General features: G+C 51.6%; 1 protein-coding gene and 1 long non-coding RNA gene across 2 annotated transcripts; both read left to right on the top strand.

Moving 5' to 3' along the window:
* The first annotated feature begins 19 nt into the window (after positions 1 to 19).
* Positions 20 to 12,848, top strand: LOC135326463 (maestro heat-like repeat-containing protein family member 2B). Its single transcript, XM_064504331.1, has 21 exons — positions 20 to 33; positions 201 to 323; positions 851 to 1,003; positions 1,818 to 1,940; positions 2,305 to 2,384; positions 2,869 to 3,001; positions 3,148 to 3,240; positions 3,730 to 3,834; positions 4,203 to 4,326; positions 5,088 to 5,191; positions 5,783 to 5,935; positions 6,961 to 7,115; positions 7,378 to 7,540; positions 7,850 to 8,043; positions 9,350 to 9,487; positions 9,684 to 9,795; positions 9,986 to 10,132; positions 10,438 to 10,620; positions 11,707 to 11,865; positions 12,358 to 12,480; positions 12,729 to 12,848. Exons 3-21 carry the CDS (start codon positions 893 to 895, stop codon positions 12,846 to 12,848), a joined length of 2,520 nt encoding a protein of 839 aa, XP_064360401.1. The 5' UTR covers positions 20 to 33; positions 201 to 323; positions 851 to 892.
* A 109-nt stretch (positions 12,849 to 12,957) lies between these two features.
* Positions 12,958 to 14,108, top strand: LOC135326438 (uncharacterized). Its single transcript, XR_010386828.1, has 2 exons — positions 12,958 to 13,305; positions 13,859 to 14,108. It is a non-coding gene; the product is annotated as an uncharacterized LOC135326438 (long non-coding RNA).
* The last annotated feature ends 340 nt before the right edge of the window (positions 14,109 to 14,448 follow it).

Below are 14,448 nucleotides of genomic sequence, written 5' to 3'. Positions count from 1 at the left end.
AGACTCAGACGTCTGGAACCTTCTGAGAGAGAGGTGGGTGCTCTCTATCCCTGCGCTCTCCAGTTTTCCCTCGGCAGCTTGGATCTCGTTGCCTGACTTGGAGCTTTTTCCTGCTGATTCCCTCAGGCAATATGCTTGAAAGCTTGAAAGGGATGAATGTGTGGGATGGAAACAGACTCACTCTTTCCCTTGTGTTGCAGGGACCGATTTCGGTGTTAGCATCCTCTGCTGAGGGCCACTTCGACCTGGCCTTGAAGACAGTCCACGACTTTGCTGCTGCTGGGGAGAATAGGAGACTTCCTAGGGTCTTCACCCTCCAGAAGGTAAGGGAAGCAGGTTTTCTCTGTTGTCTTGGCTTTCTTTGCTTGTGTAAGAACTGCCGGAAGCCTGTAGCCAGGAGTTCTGGTGCTTCAGGCGTCTTCAGGACAGATCCCATTACAAAGTCATGGATCAAAATTCCCCAGCAGTGGCAACAAACAGCAACTGGCCATTGGAACAGTGTTGGGTGTGGTTTCAGTTCAGCTGGCAAATGGAAATGAGGGATGGTCAATGGGCAGTGCTCAAACTCCTGGTGCTGTCAAGGAAGGAGGTTCTGCACTTCAGCCCTCCTTTGTCTAAGAGTTCCAGCTCTTAGACACAAGAGAGGGAGACAGTGGGAGGGAGAACAGCTCTCTCCCAGAGAGTTAACGGAGGCATTGAAGAGTTACTTGGTGAAATGTTTTGAGAAGTGTGGATGAAAAAGGCAAGCTCGTACCTGTTTGGAGGCAGTTTCTCAGCTAGAAGCAAAGGGGAAGTCTAAGGTAAAATGAAGAGGCTCGACTGAATCCTCCTGACTTTCCCAATTTTCCAGGAGCACCAGAAGGAGAACGGAGCAAAGACAGCTGCTGCTGTCATGCTCATCTACAGTAAAATAGCACTCCATGCACCCAAGCAGCAGCTTCTTGCCCGGGTCGAGACGGACATTGTAGAGAACATCCTGTGCCAGTACAGAACCAGCCCTCAGGTAGGAGCTGTGAATGCTCGGTGTCGGGACAATTAGTCTAGAGCTAGCTCCCGCCCTCCTCTGAACCGGAGCTTACTGGGACAGAGCATCTGTTTGGAAAGATCTGCTCTCAACAAGAGTCCTGGATCTCCAGTTCCAAACCTGCCACTCTATCCCTTTGACATATATCCCCGTGTCATTGCTGGTGTTCTTTGAGTTTTGGGGGACTTGTCTGAGATGTCAGAGACCCGAAGCACAAGCAGTATCCCAGGTCCAGTTCTAGCCGTTGCTCCCCATGCAGGGGACAGAGGGCTCCAGATGAGTCTCTGCAGCCTCGTAGTGTTGGCGGTAATCTGAACTGCTGCCGTCTTTCGCATACTAGTGTTTTCTGTTTCCCCGACTCTCACTCTTTCTCCTTGCACCTTGCAGGCACCGGGCATCACTTTCCCAGCCCCAGTAAATGCTCCCTGAATGAGCCTTGCTCCTTGCCCTTCTCCCATTTCCAGTTTCCGTTGTTCCAGATTTGCTTTCCCCACTGCCTTGGGCCAGAGTCCAGGGGGCTCTCTTTTGGGTAGGAAGCTGGGGAAAGCTCCTTTCTGCTTCCAGGTAGTCCATGTCTTCCTAGGATCCCAGGAGAGATCTCCTTCCACTGAAATAAGACCCAGAGGCCCTTCCCCCTAGGCTCCTGGAGGATGCAGTTTCTTCCCTCCGCAGCACTTTGAGAGTAGCTTTGGCCCTTGGGTTGATCTTTTGGCCCTCCTGTTAATCTTTTGGCCTTTGGTCCTTTGAACAGCTCCTCATCTATGTCACCTTTTTTTTCTTTCCTGGTCCTCAGGACACAGAACTCAAGCTGGCCCTAATCCAGAGTGTCACAGAAGTCAGCTGCGCCCTTCAAGGCGTTGGCACCTGTGAGAACTTCAGCTTTGCTTCGAAGAGGGTGCTGCTGGAGCTTGTGCTGGTGAGTGACACGGAATGAGAGAGGCTGTCCTGCAGAAGAGTTTGTGCACTGAGAGGGGTTTCCTCAGAGAGGCACTGTTCTCTGTGGGCTGAGAAAGGCCTTGGGCAAACTTGGGAGTGTCCGAGGCCTAGGCACCAGCACACTAGGGTCCCTTGTGCTGCCAGCTTGTGGGTGATCCCTGGGAAGAGCAGTGGGTCTGTCCTCTCTGGAGCTGCGGTCTTCCGGCAGTTCTGGGAGAAACCTGCATGGAGGCTGTCTGTGTTAGCCACACGCGCGGAAGAAGAATCTGCTCTTCTTGCTGAGGCAAGGCCCTCTTCTTTCCTGCCCTCTGACCTCTGTGTACCTGTCTCTCTGTGACCTGCAGGACTTCATGAAGCAGGAGCCCCTGGATTGCGTGGCTTCTCCCGTTCGCTACAGGGCAATTCTTGCGGTGGAGCACTTGAGGTAGGGCTTTTCCTCCTGTGTGCTGGGTTTTCCTCCGCATGTCACAGAGGAGCTGATTGAAGCTTCACAGTTGACCTGAGTGTGGGGTGAGAAGCTGCCTTTGGTGTGGGGTGAGGTGATGGTCCCCGTTTTGTATGATCCTGGAAGATGTGATGCGGTACAGATCCTGGAGCCCAGTGTTGGAGAGAGATGGCCTGAGGCTGTAGATTGGAGAAGTGTGGAACAGAGAGTGGTCTGGGCTGCAGAAAGGCTGCTGGCTGGCTGGCTGGCTGGCTGGCTGGGGGAAGAGAGCTCCCGGCTCTCTGTACGCTGGGAGTCTGATGGGCAAGAATCCATGGGAGTTGGCGGAAGTGCTCCCTCTTCATGGAACAGCAGTGTTGGGAACTGGGGCTCCAGCTTCAGATGAACTCTAGCTGCCACTGGACCCCCTCTGGCAAAGAGTAGCAAGTGTCCTTTCTGAACTCTTTCTTTTGTCTTCTGCCAGCAAGATCAAGCCATCTCTGACCCAGAAGGAAAACTGTCATCTTCTTCAGGAGTGCTTCCGAAGCCTATTTCCCCTTCCTCCCCTTGAGCAGACAAAAGAAGGGGAGGCAGCAGATGATGCTGAGCATGCAGAGGTAGCTGTCAATCCCCCTCTGCTGCTCTGCATGTTCAGAGCTGCACCTTATCATGCACTGAATGCTGGCAGAGCTGAGGCTCTGGACTCTGGCTGAGTTCTGAGGCTCTCTGATTTCAGCTACCACTCCTTCTCTCTTGCTTTTAGGCTCTCTATACACGATCCCTGGAAGCTCTTGCTCGCCTCATGACAAGTCTTGAGGAAGAGCTGACCTTGTCATGGCTCAAGGAAACCTTTCACGTGAGTAGCAAAGAGGAGAAAGGGAAACTCTCTTTTGTCAAGAGGAGAGCCAAGGATGGAGGGCCTCACGCTTTAGGGGATCATCTGAGAATAGGAGATGCTCTGGAGGCAGGTGCAAGGCATGCAATTCTTCCCTGGAGGTGGAGAAAACTATGGCCCGTCGTGGCTGTAGGAGTTGTGTTATTGGTTGTCAGGGCATGTTGCAATGGGAGCTGTTGCCAAGATGGCCATGGTGGACGGATACAAGGCACTCCCAATCTTTGCTGATGAGTGAGTGCTGTGTGCAAGTATCAGATACACTAATATAAGAAGCCTTCAGTGTTTGTGTACCTCACAGCGGTGATGAATTCCCATGGAGGCCAATGTATCCTTAGTGTGGTTCCTGGGGGAAGAAAAGGTGGGAGACTGTAAAGGAGTGTGTGTGTGTGTGTGTGAGTGTGTGTGCGTGCAAACGATGCATGCCCTGATCTAGCTGTGGTCTTCCAACAGCTCCTAGAGGCCTGGCTCCGTTCTGGGAAAGAGTGGGAGAGAGAGAGGGCCCTTTATGCCTGCACTCATCTGCTAAAGACTTACACCGAGAGACTGGAGGATGCTGTGAGTATTGACTCCCTCTTCCCAAAACTCTTTGGGAGTGCTTGTGGGTTCAGCTGGAGTCTCTCGGGGAACCAAGACGAGGGCAGCCCTGGCGAGCCAGGAGGCCCTGCAGGTCTTCTCTGCAGCTCTGCCCTAACCTCAGCACCCATCTGCCACCAAGACAGCATTGCTCCTTAAGCCCTTCTGCTTCCCTGGCAGGGAGGTTTGCTCAGAGCTGTGCTCTGGGTTGCTAATCTCCTGGGAGGATAAAGCTGAGCTTCTGTCGATCCAGATGCCCTGCTGTGGGTCAGGAGTCAGTGTCAGAAGGAGAAGGTTGAAGGGCCACTCCTGCAGCCTGAGAACTTTCTTCTTTCTTTGATTTCTACCAGAGAGAAAACTCTTCTGAGCAGTTTGGCTCCATGATTGGAGTGCTGGGGCCTCTCAGCTGTGACTCCCTGGCCACATCACGCCAGCGGGCAGTCGACTGTATCAGCTGCCTTCTCTCAACACAAGGTGAGAAGAACAGTCATTGCTTCCCACTTCCTTCCGCCTGCTCTTCCCTCTCTTCCCTGTCTGGCAGCAGAGGCAATGTGCAGGGAGGGGGCTCCATTGCCAGAGGAGAAGAGTAATGGACAGCAGACTGCTGGTTTCTTGCATCCAGACCTTGGTCATTCTTTTCCCTCCTGGCCATAGCACAAGGGAGGCCTGGGAAAGTTCTCTGAGCAGCCCTGCCTCAGGGGCACTTCTGGGTGCTGTGGAGAATGAGAGCCCTCCCACATTTCTGTCTCAGGGCAGCACTCTCAGGCACCAAGGATTAGAGGACAGCACTTTCTAGCTTTGTAGAGACAAAGTAATGATCCCAGTTGAGAAATTGTTTAGAAGGGAGTTGTACACCTGGGCTTCTGGAGTGGACTTTGGTCAGCATCACCTGTCCACACTGATGAATCTATGGAGACCCTCCTCCCAGTCAGAGGATAGGTGTGACCTGTGCTTGCACATGGGATGGAGGGGCTGAGAAAAAGAGGAGCCATAGTTGAGGACAATAGGTATAGTCTGAAAACTGCTGTAGGAGAAGGAGAGTGTTTTTTCTGACTGGCATAGAGCAGAATCTGATGGCCTGACTCGTAAAATGCTGCACCCAGAGTTCAGAAGGGTCCTGCACTACCCCTGTGGAATTCCCTACCACCATTTGGTGATTCCTTGATCAATGGCTGTGGACTGGGGGTTCATTTTCAGAAAATGTGCCTATCCTTTCCCACCTGTGTTTCTTTTAGGCAAGGTTATGCACACAAGGGAAGTGGATCTGAATCACTTCTGTGAGGAGCTGATGGCCGCAGATGTGGATTCGCTGCTGAGGACCTCTTCCAAAATCGCAAAGGTTACTGACTCCAAAGCCAGAGCTGTGGCTACCTGGTGGCTCAGCTCCCATCACTTTTCTCTTCTTTACTTCCAAGATTTCTCTCCCCTTTCAGAGTGGCCTATAGCAATGGGGCCTCTGTTGTTAGCAAGTAGTAAGAGGGTTTTGAAGCATAACAATATCTAGCGTTCCCACTGGGGAAAGAAGTAGACTCCATGAAGTTTCTATGAGTTTGTGTGTTTGTTTTCATCCATCCACACCCAAACACTCTCCATCTGGGGAAAGTGAGCTGTTGAAGCAAAGCAGGGAAGTTCCTTAGCCCGATGGCTTTCTCTTTATTTTAACATGTATTAGCTTGCCAGCTCTTGAGAGTTATTTTAAGAACATAAGTTGTGTAGGCAAGCAACCGACCTCATGGAAGAGCCTTCCAACTCTATGAGCTTCATAAATCAAAAGAAGAAGTTGTATGTGCAATTGGAATACAAAGCACCTGCCACCTTCAGGATTAGCTAATGGCTGAACTGAGAAGCTGCTCAAGTTTTCTTGTCCTTTGCTTGTAAGAGAGGAAGCAGACTTCTGATGTTGTTTCTCCTGTTTCTCATTTCTCTCCAGGTTGCATGCAAATCCTTTTGCTCAGAGCAGGCAAGAGGCTTTCTGAAGGCTGTCCTGGGCAGCATGCTGTCCTTCAGCCCCACTTGTGCTCGGGCAGCAGGCGAGTGGATGCTCATCTTCCTGAAGGAATGTGGAAGAGAAATGTTGCTGGAGGTAAAACACCCCTTGTTTATCTTTAGAGTTGGAACTTTGACACTGAGCTGCTGCACTACCCCTTGTCTAGCTGCTGTGGTCTGCAGAAATGCATCTTGCATGCAGAGCCAAGAATGTCTTGTTTATCCAGCTGAAGTCCTGGCAACCTAATCCAAGAGCTACTGTGCATCTGGTACCAGCAATACAAACCCTTCTGGAGCAAAGTCTCCAACTGTTCCAGACACAGTGCCAAGAAGGAGCAAATCTGATAGACACAATTTAGTAGAGCCCCCCCCTTTCTCTGGTCTGTGCTGCGTCTCGGGGTCCACTGGTGAACGGTGCCAGCCATCTTTTCTCCTGGGCTCTGTTCCTTTCATACGTGGTCAGCAGATCGCTTGGTGTCTGTCCTGTGGGGAAAAAGAGCAGACAGATAGTGTCTTGATGGCTGTCATCCACAGGAGAAGTGAGTAGTTTTGCTCTGTGCAGGCTACGGCCACAGTTTCTGGCGGTGAAAGGATCTGCCAAATGTCTTCCTCCAGAGCAAAGTTGTTCCCTCTGGGGAAGGTGTTAAATCTATGAGAAATGAGGAGGCTGGAGGCAAGGACAAGTATCCCTGGAGAGCTGGTTCCTCCAGGAAGGACCTGAAGGCCCTTGTGCAGGCACTGCATGGTATCTTCGGAAGGTGTGAAGAATGTGTTAGGTCTTGATGTTGCCTTATTTCAAGCACATAGTTAGAAGCGTTCAGACTGCTCTGGGTGAAACGTTAAAATGTCTTTTGTGTGCATGAGAAGAGAAGCTGAAAACAGAAGGGAGCCAAGGCATGTGCAATGACAGCACATCTGTGTGCGTGAGAGGGCAAGGAGCACACTTAGACCCAAAAGAAAACCCTCCACTGTGTGGAGTGGTAGGGCTGAAGTTTAGGGTGAGATCTTGACAAATGGTCAAGGAAGCAGGACTTGCTCATGTGCTGAAGAATTGGTCTGGCTTTAAGGGAAGCCCTAGGAAAGGCCTAAAACAACCTGCTGTTCTTTCCTTGTCCCTTCCAGGTGCCAGAAATCCTGACAATCCTTTACGATCATCTGCCAGCTGCTCAGCAGGGCAGCCTGAAGGAGTTCCTCTTTGAGGCAGTGTCTGTCCTGGGCTGCTATCACCCTGAGGCAGTAACCAGCAGCCTCCTCCAGAGACACCTGCCCATGGACAGGTAGGTTCCCCTCCCCTCTCCTTCCACTTCAGGAGCCCAGAGACGCCACAGCCTGGCGGCACTAGAGGGGACTCTGTTCAGCAGCCAGTTGTCTCTTTCCCCGAGGAGAAAAGTCCGACTGTTGCCAGAGCATGTGCTTGTGACTTGCCAGGGACTGGGGCTGCTAAAGCTCCGCGCTGGGAGGGGGGGAGTATTTAACCTGCCTTTGAGGGGCTGCAGGCCCAACAGTACATGCGATCACGGGTAAACTGTTCACCTGCAGTGATACCGTGGAGCTGTGGAGGACTCTTGGCAGAGGCATCTTTGCAATTGAAATGCTCCAGTTGCTAATGGGCAAACTGGAGAGCGCTGAAGACACCCCCGCCAGAAGCAACTGCCTCGATGAGGAAGGGAGCGACAATCTGGCTGCGCTGGAGCCTCTCATGGTATGTGAAGTGACATTTCTGCCCCTCTTTGGCTGAGGATCCCGTGGAATGAAAGCGAGGGGTTGGACATCCTCCTGGTACACAGGCACTTGTAAATCCACATGCAGAAGCCTCACAGTGTGCTTTGCTGGGTCATTCTCATTTTGATCACTGTGAGAAGCTGTGAGAGCTTGTTGTTGCCCATCCACAAGCTTGTGGCAGAAGTCAGAGCTCCAGAGGAGAGCAGCCAGGCAGGCGGGCAGGCAGGTGGGGTAAGTGGTGGCAAAAGCTCTTCCTTTCCAAGTGGTTTGTGACGGCATTTCTTCATAGGTAACCTGTGCCCTCCGTGAGCTGGTGTATTCCCTGGAGCCCCGGGAAAGTGTGTCTCTCCTGCTGCCACGGCTGTTTCCAATGCTGCTGAAACAAATCAGCAACACTCTTGGAAAGGAGCTGCCTTCATCTGCAGGAAGAGTTGAAGACGAGCCAGTCCTTGTGGCAAGTGGTGAAGGCAGCAGTCCTTGCAGGTAATGAGCAAAACGGGCAGAGATGAAGGATGCAGCTTTAGCTCACCTCACCAAGCCAGTCTTTGTCTATGTCTGTCTCCTCTCTCTGCGTTCTTGTCAGGCTTTGCTCCACTTTCTTAAAAAGCCTGTGAGTTGTCTCTTGTGCCCTAGCATGAGCTCAATATGCTTTTGAAAAAGTAGGCTGGTGGGAGCTAGTCTGAAGAAAATCTTGTGTGGCCCTGGTGAGGAAAAGCTACAGCAGAAATGAAGGCGGAACTGGCCCTCTCAGCACAGCTAAAATTCACCTATTGGTTTACTCTGTATCATGCACAGGGAATTCTGCTGTTTCATCTATTTCTTTGGGCTTGGTTTTTGTCTACTTTGTTATTAGTCTTCCCTGGGCATCCTTGGATGATTTTATTCCCCTTTGGAGGTGCTTCTGAATCAAAAGTCTCAGTTATTCAATGATTGGGGTTTGATGAAAGCAGGAACATTCCTGCCTCACCAGACATGAGTGGAGACAGCTCCCTGGCCTTCAGCTGAGTCGACCCGTTTGTCAGCACTGGAGGATATGGCAGGACATCCTTCTGGTCCTTCCAGTCTTATAGCCTTGAAGGTAGCTGTTCTTCCTATGAGAGAGGCTTCTGTGCTCCATGGACAAGATTTCTGCTGTCACCATGTTTAATCCTTTCCTTAGGAAACCAGAACTGAATTTCTCTTTGTCCAGACAGTGGCCACAGCAGGTTTCCAAACATCGCTTGGGGTGCTGTTTGTTTTTCTCTCTCTCTTTTTTTTCTTTTTGGTGTATGAACCCTGAGAGACTTTGCTTATATGAATGACAGAGAACAAAGTACCTCTTGGCCTTGCAAGGGCGACTGTCCCCTCAAGCTGTGCTGGGCCTCCTCTTCTACCATTACTAGTCTGTTTGGGGAACCCACAAGTGGTGATGCAGCGACAGCATGGTGATTCCTGCCCACTGCAATTCATTTCCCCAGCTCGGAGGACCTTGTTGTGCATCTTTTGCATAAATGGTACTCTGGTACTGCAGAAGACCCCTCAGGTTCTAGCATCAAAGAAGTTGAGGCTTCCGGGTTTTCCCCTGTGTTCAGTGAGTTTGGGGGCATCAAAGCGAGTGATCATGCCAGTTTCCTTTTAGCCTGATGCCCTTTGGGATTATGAAGTGTGCTTTCAGGGGGTGCTTTGAGTATTACTCGCTGGGGCTTGGAAGAAGTTAATGAGTGCCTCTGAAAGTGGCTGAGCTTCCTCAGTGATCCTGACACAGTCTCAAGTGCTCCGATTCTGACATATGTATATTCTTTTCAATCAGGCTTTCCATCAAAGCATTAGATACTGTGCTCTGCAAGTGCATCAGTGAGAAATGCATGGGGATTCTCCGGAAGCAGAACACATGGGCTTTTCTTGAAAATCCCCGGACATACCATGAGGGCATGTGTCTGCTGACTAGGTAAGAGCCTTGTGGAGGCCTTCTCTCCTTCTTGGGGGTGACTGTAAGCCAGAAACGGTCTGGATGGGAACCTCTCCAGCATATCTGCCTGGGGAGGCTGTCCTGAGTTGCCAAAGAAGACCGTCTGCATCACAGCAGCTGACTGTTGGAACCTCATACTCTGTCGCCTTCTTGTCTTCTTGTGTTGTGTGTGCAGTGTTCTCCTCCAAACTGATGTGGTCACGGTGACCACCATACGTGCTGTCTTGCCATGGCTGGACTCGCCATCAGCAAACCTGAGGATCATGGCAGCATCTTTCTTTGCTGAGGTAAGACAGAAGGTGGAAAAGGAAGGCTTGAGAGCAGTTGTCTTTGCAAGCTGCTGTCTCGGCCATCTCTTTCTCCAGGAAGATCCTAGCAGAAAGTATCCCAGCCATGCTGGAATCCATGAACAGTTACGCATGTGCCATGAGTGCTCAGGATCAATCTAATGCTAATGGTCATGGTGCTCTTTCCTAGCTGATGAAGGCGCCAATGCTTCAGAAGTGGAAGCTACTTCAGCCTGTCCGCCGTGCATTGGTGGACAAATCCCTGGATGCCAGCAGCACTGTGCGCCGGATGGCAGTGAGGGGCCTGGGCAATCTGGCCAGTGGAGCACCTGAGAAGGTGAGCATGAGCTTGCACTCACTACAGAAAGCTCCTAACCAGACAGGTCCTGGTAAAGAGCTGCACAAGGCTTACAGAAGCTGGACCAACCACAACAGGGAAATTCTGGTGTGTCTTAAGACCATGCTCCATTCTCCGACATCACTCTGGCTTCAAAGGTGCAACTGGAGACAGAGTGTGTAGCCTTGGGCTAAGGTGTGCTCTGGACTGGTTTCTTGCCAATTCTGTTCTTGGGAGAAATGGTAAAGAACTTCTGCTGTAGGCATGAATGGTGAGGAGCTCTTGTGTGCCTTCTGCTTTGACAGCTGAGAAAGCACAAGAAGGCCATTCTGAAGGCGTTAATGAGGGCCATCAAGGACGTCACCTCTTCTGAGATCGTGGGCGAGAGTTTGTCAGCTCTGGCGAAAGTGGTGGCAGAGCTGGGAGAGAAGGACATTGGAGTCACCTTTAAAGAAATCGCCCTTTATACCAAGACTTTCTTTGATGTCGTAAGTGAACGAGCAGTAGGTAACTCTTGTTTGAGTAGTCTGTGAGATCATCTGAAAGGTATGATGTGAGCAAGCACAGATGAGGACTGTTTGGGTTCAGGGAAGAAGCCTCATTCCTAGAAAAGCCTGAAGAGAAACTGATGAGACTTGGGATGATGTCTGCTGATTCCTAGCTCCATAGCGAGCTAATCACCTTTGGATTGCCCTTGGGAAGGAGTGAAGAAAGGCTGGACACTGAGGGAGGACGTCACCTCCCTTCACAGTAGTTCTCCATGTCTGGTCTAGCCCTCACAGGTTCTTTCATTGTCAATGGAGAGGAAGAGGGGTGTTGAGGGTCTCCTTTGCCTAGCTCTGTACCCTGGGTCTTTTCAGCATCTACCCTGGAAAGGAGGGCTTGCGCCTTGGACTGCCTCTTCCTCTCCATGGCCTCTACAGTCTGGAAGACTTGCTTAGATGCTCCTCGCAAATGGCGGGAGTTCACTTGCTCTGACATGAGAGGTGCCCATGCTGTGGTATGACAGACCACAACAGAGTCTTCAGAGCCGGAGTTCTTCCACAGAGCAGTACCAACTGGAATCAAGTATTCCATTTTGTAGAGCCTTTTGAATCTGAGGGTTTTTTTTTCTTTTTCTGAGGGAAATGGAAACTGACTGTTTACAACTCCCTTACAGGCCACCTGGAGGGCTGTCTCTGTGTGAAAGCCCTGAAGCCTTAGGAACGTGTGAGGCTGCCAGGTGGCTCTGAGTCTGGGAACTTTGGAGTCCAAGAGCTTCTAGGTTTTTAGCTCTCTGTCAGGTGCCAGTAAAGTGTTTGAGGACCTCGGAGACCAAAAGCCTAAGTGCCCAGTAGCTCAGGAGGCACAGTCCTGAGAAGCTGAGCAATGGACAAGGAAAGACTCAGCATAAGGCAACCCTTTCTTGATGCCAAATGGTGTCTTTCAAAGAAATGGATTCTCTTGATCCTCTGGCCTTGGACAAACTGCCTAGAACCATTGCTCAGGATATGGGCTCAGCATTTGGCTGGCCAGGAGATGTTTGTTTTGGGGTCCTAGGCAGCAACTTGGTGACTGGGGTTTCCTGATTGCAGGACGAGGCAGTCCTTCGTTCCTCAGCCTTCACCTTGTATGGAGTCCTGGCCTCCTCTGCCAAGAGGAAATGGAAATCTTTTCTCGGCAAAGAAATTACAACTTCTACGTGGACCAGAATTATGCTCCATCTTCAGGACCCAGATCCAGAAGTTTGCAATGTAAGAGCCACCTTTCACTTCTTTCTTCATGAGGAGGGTGCTACATGGTAACAGCAGAGCAATACTGGCCTTCCTGATAATGTCTCTGCATGGAAAGACAACCTCAAACTCTTCCAACAGCATTTTCTGTTTGAGGTGCAGGACAGTCTTCCCAGACTCCGCAGTGCTCAGGCCTCCAAGCCTTTGCTGACCATGTCCCTTCTGATCTCCCCTGCTTCCTGAGATCCGGGGCTTCTCCCAAGGGCACATCAGTTAACAGCTATCGTGCGGCGACAGCTCTCAGGCACCGATACTCTCTCTGGAGTGCCACATACCAGGCCAGGGGAACGATGGCTGCTGTTGCAATCCCTCCCCTCTCCTTTCTATAAATGGCGTTGAGTGAAACATCCCCCCCTCTTGAAAGAGAACAGCAGGGCTCAGCTCAATGAGGTCCCTTGAAAGGCACCTCGCTGGTCCTGGGGAGGGCTGAGCTGGGGCAACTCTCCTTTTCAGGCCTGTCGAAGCACTTTCCTGCTCTGCACTCCATTCCTGGGCCTGCAGAAGCTGCAAACCCAAGTTGCTCTGAACACCGAGAAGAGTGCAGAAGAGCTCCAGGAAGCTGTCTGCAGTCACCTGGTGAGTAAGCTGTGGCCCAGGGTGAGACTGCCTGGTGGCAGTGACTTTCCCTGGCTCAGAGACCTGGAGCATGGAGCGGCCTTCTGGGAAGTGGTAGGGTGGGAACTAGCATGGCAATGATGGGAACTGTCAGTCCCTTGCAGCCTCCGTCTCTTTCCTTCCTCTCCTAGTTCATCTGCCCTCTTTGCCAAGGGTCAATGGCAGGGCCTTTTCAGCCAAAGAACTCCTGTTTCTCTGTTTTCTACCAGGCCAGAGACATGCCAGAGCTTCTGCAAAGCGTCTATGACACCCTCCAGACCTACTTCTGGAGCTCGTGTTGGGGGATGCGGACTGCAGCCATCCAATTAGCTGGTAAGAGACAAAGCTGATATTCTCTTCTGCTGCTCCCTGCAAGAGACAGCAAAGGACAATCTCCACTTTCTCTGCAGTGGCACCAGGGACAGTCACCTGCCTTAGGAGGGTGGCAGCAGGAGGAATTAGTTACAGGCTGTAAAGGGGCTGAAGTCTCTAGCAAAGGCACAGTGGAATTAGTGCTCCACATTAGGCTTGGCCCCTGGCGCACACAGTTGCTCAGCTCTGCCTCCTGCTTCTGCCCAGGAACTTTAAAGCGGGAGGGACCCTTCTGGTTTGGTATTTCTAGCTTTCCCCTGCTCCCCAAAGCCTATCATCCATTGTCCAAGACCAGGAAGCGACTAGATTGGGAATTAGGGCTACCACAGGAAGTGCCTTGATGTTTACTTATTTGCATTGTGCGACTAGGTGTTATCCTGGAAAACGCAGACAGCCAGTGGCTGAGAGAGCACAGTACGAGTTTTCTGAGCACAGGTAGGTTACAGTTGCCCTTCCTGCATTCCATGGAAAGATGTCACCACCTTCCACTGCCCAACGCTGCCCCTTCTCTCTGGTGTCGTGCCCCAATACTCATCCTGGGTATGACTTTATGTCAGCTGCACATGGCCTCCGTGCTCTTGCATCCCCAGAGAGAGAAGCTCCTGATAAACTCTGAATGTCTTTTGGGTAACCGCTGGGAAAAGTCAGGCTCTTGAGAAACTAAGCTTTTGCACACATTCGGCCAAATGGCTGAAGTAGAAGAAGCTTCCTGGCCACTTAGAGGGAGATGGAAGACTCCTGATGGAGGAAGCTTTGGTGCCAGGAGAGAGCTTCTCTCGCTGACTATGTGCAGAAGGCCAAGGGTTTGCAGTGACAGTGTGCAAAGCAGACCACTCATCTCCCACCCTTCCCTCCCTCTCCCAGGTCTGAGCCCAGGGAAAGCTGCCCAGCTTTCTCGAGTGGTGCTCGCTCAGAGAGTCAGGGACGGCACGACCGTTCGGTCCTGGGCTTTGGCAGTCATTTAGGAATCTGCCTGTGTCATTTTCAGCTCTCCACTTGTTCCACGGAGACGAGCATCCCAGTGTGCAGCAGGCAGCAGCTCAAGTCCTCAGAGACAACTGGGTGGAGCTCAGGAATCTTCGGAGCAACTAGGAGGTCCTCCAAAAACATCTTTGAGTGCAGAAAGTGAGCAGCGGGAAGGCAAGACAGGCAAGGCAAGAGCAGGCAGTCCACAGAGTGTTACCACGGAGCCAGTGCAATCAGCTGACTGAAATAAAACATTGCCTATTGAACAGAAATCCACGAGGTGCTTCCTTGGGGTGGAGGGCCTCTTGACAAGCCACTGGCCAAAGCAGGGCTGTTGTGTGCGTGGCCCAGCTGTGCTGGCAGTGTGCTTGAGCTGTGTCTGTATGGGGGGGAGCTGGAGAGGGCTGTGCGTCTGGAGCTGACCTTGAACACCGTGAGGTGGGCGAGTGATTCCAGAGCATATTTGTCTGTGGGGGGGGACTGCGTTCTGGCCAGATGGGGATTCGCTTTCTGGAGTCTGGAGTAGCAGCCTCTGGCCATTCCTGTGTGTTTTGGCTCTGCTTTTTACAGCCCCAGCCGTGTGGAAGTAAGGACTGACTGGAAGACCTTCTC

Source organism: Dromaius novaehollandiae, unplaced genomic scaffold (genome assembly GCF_036370855.1).
Source record: "Dromaius novaehollandiae isolate bDroNov1 unplaced genomic scaffold, bDroNov1.hap1 HAP1_SCAFFOLD_64, whole genome shotgun sequence".
In the NCBI taxonomy this organism is placed as follows: Eukaryota; Metazoa; Chordata; class Aves; order Casuariiformes; family Dromaiidae; genus Dromaius; species Dromaius novaehollandiae.
This window is presented reverse-complemented; position numbering and strand designations above follow the sequence as displayed.

Coding starts and splice junctions, on each gene's coding strand:
- LOC135326463 (XM_064504331.1), top strand. CDS start 893: ATGCTCATCTACAGTAAAATAGCACTCCATGCACCCAAGCAGCAGCTT. Junction 1,004..1,817: donor AGTACAGAACCAGCCCTCAG/GTAGGAGCTGTG, acceptor CCTGGTCCTCAG/GACACAGAACTCAAGCTGGC. Junction 3,002..3,147: donor ATGATGCTGAGCATGCAGAG/GTAGCTGTCAAT, acceptor TCTTGCTTTTAG/GCTCTCTATACACGATCCCT.